The sequence below is a fragment of the Stegodyphus dumicola genome, chromosome X1 (genome assembly GCF_044657685.1).
Source record: "Stegodyphus dumicola isolate Sdum_Otavi_A_Nest chromosome X1, ASM4465768v1".
Taxonomy (NCBI): domain Eukaryota; kingdom Metazoa; phylum Arthropoda; class Arachnida; order Araneae; family Eresidae; genus Stegodyphus; species Stegodyphus dumicola.
Genome location: NC_140780.1, coordinates 111,380,394 through 111,393,997, shown reverse-complemented (window position 1 = coordinate 111,393,997; position 13,604 = coordinate 111,380,394). Strand labels below are relative to the sequence as shown.

The 13,604-nt window shown below is 35.6% G+C and overlaps 1 protein-coding gene across 3 annotated transcripts in view; it reads right to left on the bottom strand.

Moving 5' to 3' along the window:
* The window catches only part of LOC118185815 (atos homolog protein A-like), a 110,908-nt gene extending 97,966 nt beyond the window's left edge, over window positions 1-12,942 (bottom strand). For all 3 annotated transcript variants that reach the window (XM_085808379.1, XM_085808380.1, XM_085808381.1), the window contains exon 1: window positions 12,786-12,942. In XM_085808379.1, the coding sequence (XP_085664505.1) occupies window positions 12,786-12,804 (19 nt within the window). In that variant the 5' untranslated portion in view covers window positions 12,805-12,942. The remainder of the gene's footprint in view (window positions 1-12,785) is intronic.
* Between the last annotated feature and the right edge of the window lie 662 nt (window positions 12,943-13,604).

The window sequence follows — 13,604 nt, the reverse complement described above, 5'->3', positions numbered from 1 at the left end:
TTTTTTGCTCTAAAAAATTCTCACAGTTGAACAAATTCGGCTTTGCACACATATTAAACGCTGGACAGCAAATTCATAAGATATAAGAAGCTACATAAATGGCGTACATTTGACGACTAGCGCCCGTTAACAGGGAAGCACTTTAACTTCGTCAGAGCGTTACCGCTTCAGAAAGATGGTATCCATTTGTCATTACCGCAGAGGCGGTCTTCGTTTTTGTAGCCCATCCTGTGACTTTTATTACATACAGTGCAATATAATGTACAACAGAAATTTATGCAACTTCTCAAGCTACCGATTCTTTCTTTTTTAATGAATACCAAATTACTGTGATTTTATATGTTTACATTTCATAAATAATGATACGAGCCAATGCATGAAATAGAAAACTTTCGTTCGTATGTTACGAAACTCACTCCAAGAGAGAACAGCCTAATGTGACGAAACAGAGCAGCCCAAATATGTTTTGTAGTGTTTTTTTAATAGCAGTACGGACCATGAATTAAATAGCCACGCGCAGTGAGGACCATTATTTCGTTGTTAATGCAGGGCTTTGGAAAGCATGATTTTCATTGTTCTGTCATCCTTGAAAATGCATTACGTGATATTATATAACACTGGAGCAGTATTTTTTTTCATTGCTCTATCTATTTTGAGGATTATGATAGAACATATGTATTTCTTTCCTTTACCTGTACAAGATCAAACGTACACTTTTAACGTGCATGCAATGCACTTAATGTTCATAATGTCTTATTGCACATAACCTAGCAATGAAATTTTATTTATGTATGTCGCCAAAATATGTATGGTATCCCGTATTATTCGCGGTTACATGTAATAGTGGTTAGTTACGAAATTTACTACTGGCCGATATGAGGGCAATATTCGCTACTTTCTCGATATTCTTAAACGAAACTCTTAGGAAAAAATTAATAAATATTCTTACAAAAAATTATATTCTTGAAGCGATTAGCCTTCACCTGATTATTAAATGACCGATTTCTATTAAGTTTCAATTTGATTGATTACTTTTATCTTTCGTTTTAAGGAATATTGCCAAAATGGGTTACGCTTGGTTACGTTAACTGATTAAGGCAGGCCCATCAGTGGCCCAGCAATAAAGTCGCTGAACACTGGTAATTCGACTTGTGTTCGGTTCCAGGCGAAAGCGCTGGCTGGACAGGCGTTTTCGTGATTTTCCCCATGTATAGATATGAGCCAGTTTATTTTAGAAAAGCCTCCACGAAGGCATCCCTCCCCTTACGCAGATAGGCTTGGTGTGCTATGCCATAATCAAATAAATAAAACCAAACCGATTAAAAGCATGGTACCTGAAGAGTATGCGCCTAAGGAAGAAATGCCTTTGTGTATATTTTCCGACGGGAAACTGGATTGTTCTTACGCTGAACATTAAAAGCGAGGAAAAGGAATAATAATAATAAAACCCCTTAAGACTTCGTGTAGCGAGCCCCACAGGGATTTGAAGTTAGATCGAAATATCAATGTTCAGCAATCTCATCCACTCCTCCAGAATAAGGACCTATTGTATGACAGGTTGATCAAGTATCACTTAAAAATAAATAAGTTTTTACAGAGGTAGATTCAGCTTAATTCATTACAGTTTGTAAGTTTTACTCAGATACCTTTTAAGAGTTTTTCGAGAACACAGTTCAGAAAATGCATCGTATATGACATTTTGTTAGAAAAGAGTGTGTAATAAGAATTACCCATGAAAACTGTAGGACAAAAGTATTACTTTGAGTGGGTATTTCAATATTTTAATGTTGTACTTTCACAAGAGCACCGATTGTACAGTCAATTTGGGAGTGAACTGTAGTATATGAAGTTCCACAGATTTGAAATTACAGGATAATAAGAAAATATTTAAACTTTGAAGAATTACAAAAGATTTGAAACAACACTGAAAGCTATTTAATAAATTTGACAAACAGTGAAATCTATTTTTTACTATGCGTACCTTCTGTATTGACTAAAGACCACTGATAATAAATAGTTCTCAGTTCCCCTCCGCAGTGCTCTTCATTGAACGGGGCGAGAGTTCAAAGATAGATGTCCAGAAAAATAACTGTATCTGTGCGAGTTGCAGAGCTTGCGAACTACACTGGTCTCCCAATCTTCAAGCAACAAATTGAAAAATCGCGATAAACCGAAAAAAGTAGTTCGAAATTCTTAAAATTTGAATATGTCACAAATGAAAGTAAGCTGCATCGAACAGCATTGTACAAAAGAGTGACGATTCCAACACTTTACGGGCCCACCAGCGGCCGAGCGGTAAAGTTGCTGAACACTGGTAGTTCGGTCCGAGGTTCGAATCCCGCGAACGGGCTGGCTGCATGGGCGTTTTCGTGGTTTTCCCCATGTGTGACGTGTATACGAGCCAGTTTCCCTTAGAAAGTCCTCCACGAAGGCATCCCTCCCCTTAGGCAGATAGCCCTCGAGGCTTTGCCATAATCACACACACACACACACACACTCCATCACTTTACGTAAATACGATGCGACTTAAAACTAGCTGTTTATAGGAGGGAATCGCTATTTAATGAACAATATATTATATTAAACTATTTCGAGATAATCAAGATGTAAAAATGAGTTCGATGTGACTTTTGCGAGCAGAATTGGGCTATATCAGTTAGAAGCATAATGCCAATTAGAAGCAAGTCAATGACAGCATACTATTGCAAGATAGCTAAATGTCGACTTTTCCGTGGCAAGCCATTAGAACCATTTTCTTACTACTCGTTCAGCCACTAGAAGACCTACCGAAGGTAGGCCAAGAGTTATCCCTTCTGCAGATGGCAGGTATTTGCGATTTAGTGTACCTTGTAACAGTACTGCAACTCCATCTCAGATCCGCGCTTTTTTCTGCTACAGGAAGGTCGGTATTAGCAACGACAGTAAGCCAGAGAACTGCATAAAAGAGGTCTGTATACTAGGCGACCAGAATTGGAAGTGCCGCTTACCTCCCTCCAACGTCTGAGTTGGGCACCTGGTCATGTAAACTGGCCTGAAATCAGTTGAGGTCTGTTCTGTTCACTGATGAGTCCAGGTTTGCTTTACAGAGGAATTCTCTACGTTTTACATACGGAGAGAAGCAAACACTCGATATCTTCTGTCTAACAGACGGGAAAGGAATACCTGTGCACAAAGGAGTTTTTGTACGACGAGGAGTACCTTAAGATGGCGCACCAAACCTATATGTATTCCCACATAGAAGTCTCAATGCTCAGAGGTACAGAGACCAACATACTGGATCCTACTGTTTGTCCGTATGCTTCCGACACTGGCGATACCTTCAATTTGTACACACATAATGCCCGCTCTTACATACGCTAGCCTCATGCACCAATTTCTTGAAGAAAAAATTATTTCAAATGGAATGGTAGCACGCTTTCCGGACCTTAATCTCACTGAACATGTGTGAGACACTCTCGGGGAGATGTGCTGCTGGCCTTCAACCTCTTTCCAAAGACTAGATGGGCTTCGAACTGCCTAAAGCGACCAATGGGAATTGCTGCACATGCAGCTCATCGACATCATCATAAACAGCATGAAACATCGCTGTCAGGCCTGTACTACAGTTCGGGATGATCATACTCATTATTAAAATTTTTTTACTCAATTTACATACCCGAATTTGGGAGATTTAATGCTCCTGTGGATATCCCAAAATGTAAATAGACTGTATAACATTTTCTTGCGCTTTTAAATCAGTAATAAAGTGGTATAATAAATATTATCACCATATTTCGCCCAATTTTCTTGCACACTTTTTCAGTTATCCTCAATTTTTCGTTTGTTGCTTAAATTTTCGAAACCATTGCATATTGACAATTCTAACATGGAAGCTTTGATTTTGATATTTTGAGTTGTAAAGTAATTTACCGACTTATATAAATTCGTAATTAAGTACGCAAAAGACAACGTTCAGACCGAAACCTCTCAATAAGTACTCCGTAAATAATTCTTCCTTTCGCCGATCCCGTACTTTTTGCATTCAAACAATATTCGCGAAATTAGTTTAGTCATTTATCACTATTTATTTACAACAAAAGGATTAACTGAGGCTTTTAACTTCAGAGAATGGAATTAGAAAATTAGAATCGATGATCCGAACACTAAGTGGTTCCAGAATGTCCGCAGGCGTATCTATTCTGTTATCATTAGCTACAAGTCCATCTATCTACTATGACAAAGGGCGTGTGATCATAGAATCTACTCTAGACGTGTTTGTAAAATGCCACTCACAACATTGTCAAAACGACAACTCAGACCAACCCATCTACTCACATCTTTCAAAATCGAGGAGTAAGAAGTTGCCGGAGAACAGCAGTTTTCTTCGCAAACATGCAGATTCTTCCAATCCAGAGCCAGTTTAGCTGTCACAAGACTTCTTATTTGAAAGGATTTTTTGAATTTGTTTTTATTTTATATATATATTAGTTTACATCCGATAAAATGTTGCTGCAAGACATTTAATTTATAAAATAATATTGAGTAAATAATATACATTATGTACAGTCTTTTTCCGAAAATAAGACACTGTCTTACTTTCTTTTTTGGTCCAAAATACGCGCTAGGGCTTATTTTCGGGGAAGGGCAAAAATAAAAGTATATTTATATATTTTTATTTAATATTTATTTTACACAGAATACAGAAATTTAAATTTATTCAATTACAGTCATGTCATCTTCTTCTGGAACATAGTCATAAATAAAATTCTGAATTATGTTCTGATTTTCTTCCAAATCCATTTCCTGTTGAATCATTGGTCCGAATCTCTCATGTCTTGCGATATAGCTATCGTTAAATGAATACTTCTTGTCTAAGTATTGTTAAATGAATACTTCTTGTCTAAGTATTGTTAAATGAATACTTCTTGTCTAAGTAAGTCTGTTCGTAGTGTATTGGAAACATCACTATCAGTTATTTTGTCCCATGAATTTTTTTACCCAATTCACAACTTCTTGTAAGCCTGCTTTTACAAAATTACCTCGATGATTTCTCACCATTCTGTTTTCAATATATTCATTGATTTCCATCCGCAAATGATCCTTGAATGGCTTGTTTATTGCAATGTCAAGTGTCTGGAGGTAACCAGTCATTGCTGCTGGAATCATTATTTGATCAATCTTCCTCTCAGCAAGAAAGTTTTTCATGTCTTTAGCGCGGTGAGTACTGGCTGAATCCCAAACTAGCAAACCTCTATTCTGACCCCTCAACACTGGTGGCAGCATAAAATCAACTCACTTTCTTATAAGTGCTTGGGTGCACCAGGCTTTTTCACTTTCAATGACATAAATTCCTGAAACACGTTGAATCTGGTCTTTTTTACCTTTAGTGATTAAAAATGGCAAACATTTCGTGCCATTTTTCGTGCATCCAAAGGTAAACTTTTTGTGTCTAAAACTGGGCTCAGAGTATTTCTTTCCCACTTTCACCACCTGTGAAAGCCTATTTAGAAGTTCTGTTCCAATCAGATTGGTTAGGTTATTCAATTATGGCAAAGCACACGAGGGCTATCTGCCTAAAGGGAGGGATGCCTTCGTGGAGGACTTTCTAAGGGACACTGGCTCGTAGACACGTTACACATGGGGAAAACCACGAAAACGCCCATGCAGCCAGCCCGTTCGCGGGATTCGAACCTCGGACCGAACTACCAGTGTTCAGCGTCTTTACCGCTCGGCCGCTGGTGGGCCTCAAATCAGATTGAACAGCGTACCTGTCACACTGAAGGAGGGTGAGTAACGAACCCCTAAGGGGCAACATAAAACACAAAGACTGGTGTAGTCCTTAGAGCAGATATTTTTCCCTTTGCACCCAACCCCAATCTATTACAATGTAATTGTAATTTTTAATTGTCAATAAAAAGCTTTATATAAAGTAAAAATAAGGCACTAGCTAGTATTTGAAATGTCCTTGAATTTTGTTTTATTATTTTCTTGATGACCTGTAACAAAAGAGAAGAATTGAAAAGATAGCATTTAAATCCTTTGTTCGTTAATAGAAAGGGAGAAAGCTGTTGTGGATCTCACAAGATATGTTGAGGGGGATAAGATATGTTGTTCAGGATAAGACATAAGATATGTTGTTTCAGGAAAGTAAAGGATGGGGACTTTACGAAGAAAGTGTCCCTATCCTTTACTTTCCTGAAACAGCCCCGCTGTGATCCTAATGCGACACCTCTGAGAAGATAAGTAACCCATCAATCACCCCTTTTGATTTTCGACTCATTCTGTGGGAGTTGGAAAAAGGTCGCTGCGTCGTATGTGTCTCGGGATTTACGGTTCAGCCCAAATTTCAACCCGATGAGAGTCTACCGACGCTAACGGATGACGATGCCTTTCCTGTGAACTTATCTCTCTCGGGGCAACCGGTGAACTGGTTAAGATAAATTCCAAGAATTAATTTGAAACGAACTGTAGAGGTAAACAATTAATTTCTCGGAATAGTTTGTTTCAAACATTTCTCTGAAATACGAGTATTAGGAAAGCTAAACATATTACTTATACTTAATAAATCAACAGCATTTTTTAACGAATTCTTTTTGTCACATTATTTTAACTAGGGATTATTTTCGGGGGATGTCTTATTTTACAAAAAGTTCCGAAAATCACGATAGGGCTTATTTTCGGAGGATGTCTTATTTTCAGAAAATGACGGTATACATCCATATAATAATAAAATTGTAGTTTTTCACCAAGTTACACTTATGCAATTTACAAATTCCATGTACGTAAAACTCAAGTCACAAAAATAAAACAGAACGTATTATTTACGTAATTTACATGCTTGCATGCATTTTGTAGTCTATAAATGATATATTTGGGATGATGATTGTTACCATTTAACCCATCGATCAGCGGTTGACAAGTAACTAAAGAGGACACGTAACACTCGTAGTTCGGCACGAATTCTTTTCTCAACAGTTCAACAGCAGCTAACTAGATACGATTCCTGCGATTTTCCCTCAGAAAATTCTTCACGACGGATTCCCCTTCTGAGATAAATAGCCCTCATAACGTTTTGAACATTAAAAAAATCCTACGGTTTGAGTTAAGTCAAAAATTATGCTTTATCTCGTTTGTTTATACCCATTACCCTATGGATTGCATACACCTCGCAATACATGCAAATAACTATATATTTTTTTGTAAAAAGACATTTATGTCATAGAAATCAATGAAATAAACAGTGCAGGATATTTGTCAAAATTATTATTATTTGTTTCTAGTTCAAAAATAGGTACTTTTCCGTTTTGCCGGCGTAGGCGTTAAAGTCGCCAATAATGGTCCAACTGATACCAAAAGTAATATCCTCGCTGGTAACGTTTTACGCCTCATTTTGAAAACAAGTCACAGCCATTTCTTAACAGATTGATTGTTTCTTTCAATACTGGCATACAGTTACATAGAATTTTTACCAATTAGTGCACTTTTATGCCCTAAGGCCATTCGCGGTAATTAAGTTAATTAGGATGCAATCACACCGCTCACCCGATGGCGAAAATATAGAAAAGGCAAAGTCAAGGGTTAAATTCATTCATTCTAATGAGAATGCACTTGCGAAGTAAAGCACTGCGGTTTTACATAATTTCTGAGTAAGCTATTCGTACGAATTGAAATAATTCTTGCATTTGAACTTGTATTCCAAATTAAGACTTAACTTGAAATTAATATAGATAATAACTGAGAGAATTAGATTTTTGTAGCGTAGTTTCCGTGAGATGAGATCACTTGTAGTCACGTGATATGAACCGGCGAATCAGGATGCTTTCATTCTTAATGTCTTTTTACAAATTTATTGTCTTTATTTATTGGTTTTTGACAAAATTTTAAACGATATTAAAATGCTTATGCCTTCAAAATAAAAAATTCTTAGAACTAACATTTGTTAACTTTTTTCATGTGTATACTGCATGTTGTCGCCAATAAAGTCTGCTTGACGAGATTTGCGCCGGCGAAACGGAAAAGTACCCAAAAATACATGAGAATATTTTGCTCTTTATTACATGAGCAAGAAAGTTTGGTTTGGTTTATTAGATTACGGCAAAGCACTCGAGGGCTATCTGCCTTAAGGGAGGGATGCCTTCGTGGAGGACTTTTTAAGGGAAACTGGCTCGTATACACGTTACACATGAGCAAGAAAGAAAAATGATAAATCAGTGTAAAATAATGCTGATAAAAGAACACAAAAAAGCTTTATAATTGATTTAATTTAATAACTTTATTAAACAGTTATCAGATTTAATGTAATGAAATTATTATAAAATAATAATGAATGCTTAATTTGAAGAAATAGGCAAAGTTCTGAAAAAGCTTCAAGTGAAGAATTCAGATAAATTGTCTCGGGCACAGTTTTACATTAAATATGCTAGGTGTATGTAGTCTTCAAACATGTACGTAGTCTTTGCATTAATTGTAGTCTTCACTTACATGAATAAACAGCCAGATTTCTTTTTTTTTTTTATTTCATTTTCGCTGTGTAACACAAAAAGAATCTTATTCGCTAGAATATAGCATATACTCTGCACCGTTAAAGAATGCTAAGAAGAAAGTTTAATGTTTATTTGGAGTAGGGCAACGTTCCCTATAGAACGCCGTTGGGGGAATATATACATATATTGGAAACCTGAACCACCGATTCCAAGTGTTTGGTGATGGTTATTGCCATTTCGATGGATCCCAGAGAAAGCATGGATGTTTGTAACCGCAGAATGCTTCTGCGGCAAGGAGGGCACTGAAAACACACGATGAGCCGAAAGCCCTTTTGAGAAGTTGGTGGCAGGAGAACAGGGATGGAAGACCCTCGGACCGCCCTCCCAGGGGTGTTCTTCCTTAAAATTAAGGTGGAACTGGACGACGGAACTACACCTGTACGACAAATGATGAAATTCTGGTATTTCGTCCACTTCTACCTGTACTTGAAAAATATCAGGATTAATATCTGGTAAACTTAAATGTGCTTATATATATTCGAAAACGCAGCATGGGTAAGTAACCAGCCATAGTTTAGTCGTAATTTGACTTAATCCGTATCTGGGGGGGGGGACTCCATTCATTAGATCAAATGCATTTTAAGTACGTCACTGCAGAACAGACAGCGAAATTTCGAGTGCAGTAAACACTGCGTATGTTCACACGTGCTAAAATACAAAGTTTAAGCAGCAGCATTTATTAACGTTTACAGTATCAGCTCGGCGTTTGGTGAAAATGCTTTTGATTTGCATTACAGAAATTGTGTGTTTATTGGCCAACTCAAATGCCTCGGACATATATATTCCTACACATATCAGCCGTTATATTCGTATGTATAAAAATTGCTTTTTTTTGGAGTTTTTATTTAAATTGATAAATAAATATTAACACCATTTGTAATACAGATCACTTAACAGGGAGGGAATAAGCTCATATTTCGTACTGTCGAACTGAAAACATACTCAATGAAGCTAATCTCCTGCCATTTGTTCGGTGTTAAAATATCTAATCGTGTTAAAGTACTTGTGATTATATTTCATCACCGAACAAATGACAGTAAATTAGCTTCATTGAGTATGTTTTCAGTTTGCAGCTACGAAATATAAGCTTATTCCCTCCCTCTTCCTTCCGCGCATGCTCACTGCCAACTTTTTTTTTTTTTTTTTTTTTTTTTTTGGGAAGGAGGGGTCCCCAAAATATTGCCCAGATTTAACGCATTTCGAATTCCAAATCATACATTTATTCTGCTAGCAATAAAGCAGCAGTAGAAAAAACACAATACGAATCTGAATCAGTTCCTTTCAGCTTGCTTTCTTTTGTTAGAATATAAAACGTTAAATAAACATTCTTAACAAGGACAAAACATTTGCTTGTCAATTCCATTGGATAATGTTTCCTTTTCTGACAGCTCATCGATTTCGAAACGGTCCTGGATTTCTACGAAGTCACCCAGCAAGCTTGAACAAATATTTACATAGCTCATTTTATTATTAGTCCTAGAATCTGTATTTTTAGTTTTCTGAAAAGAAAAAAGCAGCAGCATAGAGATTACGTGTTATCACAGTGTATATTAGCCTTAAGAAAGTCGAATGATAGGAAGATGAAGAAATTTCATAAATTTGCGATTCTAAAAAAAAGTCGAAAGCATTCACGTAGTATTTCTCACTGCGACACACATAACGCAGCAGGAACCCGGAAGATAATATGCCCTCGTTAGTATTTTACTGCAGAATGCTAGCAAAATGAAAAGAGCAGCTAAGTTTTCGATCAAATAAGAGTCAGTCTGCTTCCACAAGGGCCTTGGTTATACAATATAACCGCGGAGTGGAGCTAAAGAGAGTAAGCGCAGGAGAAAATTTGATGTTCCATTTCAGGGGTCAGCCACAAATAACCTCATGAACAGTAGAACTTCAGTTTTGAAACAGAAATGAAAATTTAATGATGAATCTGTATGCGCTTGCTTTACCAGGCAATGAGTCACAGTATGAAAAATGAAGAAAATAGGCATCAGAAACCGCAGAGAAAAGAACCTCCCATTCACCGATGCATACTAGATTACTTGAAACGAAACAACTATCGTACAGGAAATATCTTAAGAGTTCATTCAGGGTAAAATGCAAAAGGAGATTTCAGGCGTGTAACACAGTGTCATACTTGATAAACTACCCCGTTTCCTGGAGGGGTATTTTGATTACATATATTCCCAAATATATGTGCGCTTTAGATTCTGCAAAACTTCAGATTAGAAATTTAGATGTATATAACTTATTTAATTTTTTATAATTGGAATCAGTAGAAAAAATAAAAATATTTCATTAGATATGAAATCGTATTAGCGCCACCTTTCATAACAGTCTGTGAAGCGGTAACATTAATTACACATAAACACATTAAAATATACAGTATCAGATAAAACATGAATTTTATAAACAAAAATAGGAAGCAAATCAAAATATTTACTTCGGATATCAAATAACAACATCTAATAGATTTACACACAGAAACGCCGAAACAGTAAGTTTTCAATCACAATTAAAAAGCACAGTTAAAATGAGGGCAGGCTTTCTTGCTTGTTCTGATAAAAATAACACTTACTCACTTTCTATAAATATCCCAAGACCGTGATGAAAGATAAAATTACCCAGTGAAAACTCAAAATTCGAAGCAATCGCTTGTTTTCACACTTTCGAGATAATTCTTTACCTACCCGTATTTCCATGTGTATAACTAACTCTCCAAAAATCGAAAGTTGTACGGTCCGAAAACGATGACAGTTCAGGCAAGGCAAGTTTTTATACATTAATATTCAATATGCAAACATTAAGAGCACAACAACGAATGGATTCGGGGCAGAATTGAGATACTATTCATTTAGTTAACCTATTGAAACAAATTAGAACGATCTACTTCTGGTCGAAGCTGTGTTAGAAATAAAAACAATAGCTTTAACTAGGTGATATATTATCTACTCGCCAAATCAACAAAAGTAATAAATGTTAAAACAAAATTAAATAAAAATAAATAAGCAATATAAGTAATAGTAGTTGCTTATAGAAACGAATAAATCTGCAGGATATTTATGTGCATACTGCGAAAAATTTTTATATTACATTCGCTATATAGTAAGTTTAAAATTATTATCATCACGAGCTACCTAATACTAAATTGTTTACAGAGCATAACATTTTATTAAAATTTCAGAAATGACATAAGACCTGAATCTTTACAGCTCATATTAAATTTTACAAGAATTATTCTTAAATATGAAACACTAACCTTCAAACATTCAAATACGGAAGTTAAAAATTACAAGAGTGACAAATTAGCCTAAAGATTTACATTTGTATTAACTTTCAGTAATATGCGTTAAATATAATATCAAGTTTTAAATACATACAGCTTAAACAAAATCTTCGCATAAAAAGCACTTTTTTTTAATAGTTCCATTTTTCTAATAAAAAAATATTCACTCAAATAATTCGCATTCATTTGGCAGTAGCTACACACGGTGACAAAAAAAAAAAAAAAAAAAAAAAAAAAAAAAAAGGCAGGGTTTTTTTTTATTACTGCTGTGATTTTAAAATCATATAAAACTTTTAAAAGCAGAATTCCTTATTTCGAATACTAATTTACTAATTTCAATTCTATTCGAAGTAATAATTATTATTTGTAATAAACTTTCAAAACCAAAAGGCACTAAGTAGAAAATTGTTATACACACAACACATTCATTTCACTTTTAGAACACCCAAGAGATTACTAGATCAATTTAAAACTAAACCTATTAACGTTATCATTCAGAGCCAGCCTAGATGAAGTCCAAAATAAATAAAACGAAATTGACAGAGTACCTTGAAAACAGAAAACTGACACTTTAAGGAGCATATGCCTCTATGAAGAAAAATGAAATAGCTTTTTAAAGCGATTATGCACACATGAAAACTGTAAATGTGTATAATCAAACTGAAAGTTAGCGTGCGATTCCTTTAAATCAACGTTCTAAAATCAAACCACAGAAAAAAACATTCCAAAACGAGAGTTAGGTTAAAAACAAACTTCCCTGGTTAATAGGGAAGGAATGTTCTTATTCTGAAGTAGACACAATTTAGGAACTTTATTCCGTATAGCAGCTACTGAGCCATACCATAAATTATGTCTGGACTCAGCTGCAGGAAGCAATTACAACATGCCTATTTACATCAGAAATGATTAACTTGCTGCATAATTTTATGTAAATAATCTTTAGCAGCCTGACAGTTTGAAGAACAGGGTATACAACTTACCGGAGGCACTGGATTTCATAGCGATTTATTCTTTAAAAACGCAGAAAATTACAGGAAAAACACCACAGCGATCGAGTTGGCATATGTAAAAATCCAAACAAAAAAACACACGTCTATACAATTTCTGTACCTTTACGCTTCTGACAAGTAGAATGGTACAGAGAGTGCAACCAGCTGATCAAGTTCGTTACGTCACAGATCACGTGAAAAACAACCACGCCTTCGGTACTCCACCAATTACAACAGTCGTCTGAGTTACACGTACAACCCTCGCTAACACAATCAGCTGATGCACATTTTCGGTTGTAATCGAACAGCTTTGCGGTCAAAATTGCTTCGCACTCGGTGCAAATAAATAATAACGTGTCGCCTTTTCTGCCTATTTAAGAATTTTCTTAAGAGTAATTTTCTTAAAGGCTTCGTTTGCGATCGAAAGCCAGACTGCAGGCAAGTGCGTGATCTGTTTCGGTCCGCGTAAGAGGGCAAAGAGAAAACATTGCAATCTGAAAACTTTTCATTATGGTCTTAATACCTTAAAGAATGTTACCATCAAACTTTAAAAAAAAATTAAATTAAAAAAATTTAATTTATAAACGCAATTTTTTAAAAGAGTATGAAGTTTATATTTTTTGAAATTAGCTTAAAAACTTCGCATGCACATTCTAGCGTAACGCCGAAGTAGCTTTTAAGTTAAACACATAAATACAGTCTACTAGTTTAAGATCAGCCCCTCCAGGAATTCAGTGTATAAAATATTACATCATATATTTAAAGTGAGATCTTAAAAAGAGCAGTGATAAATAGTAGAATAAAAAAATT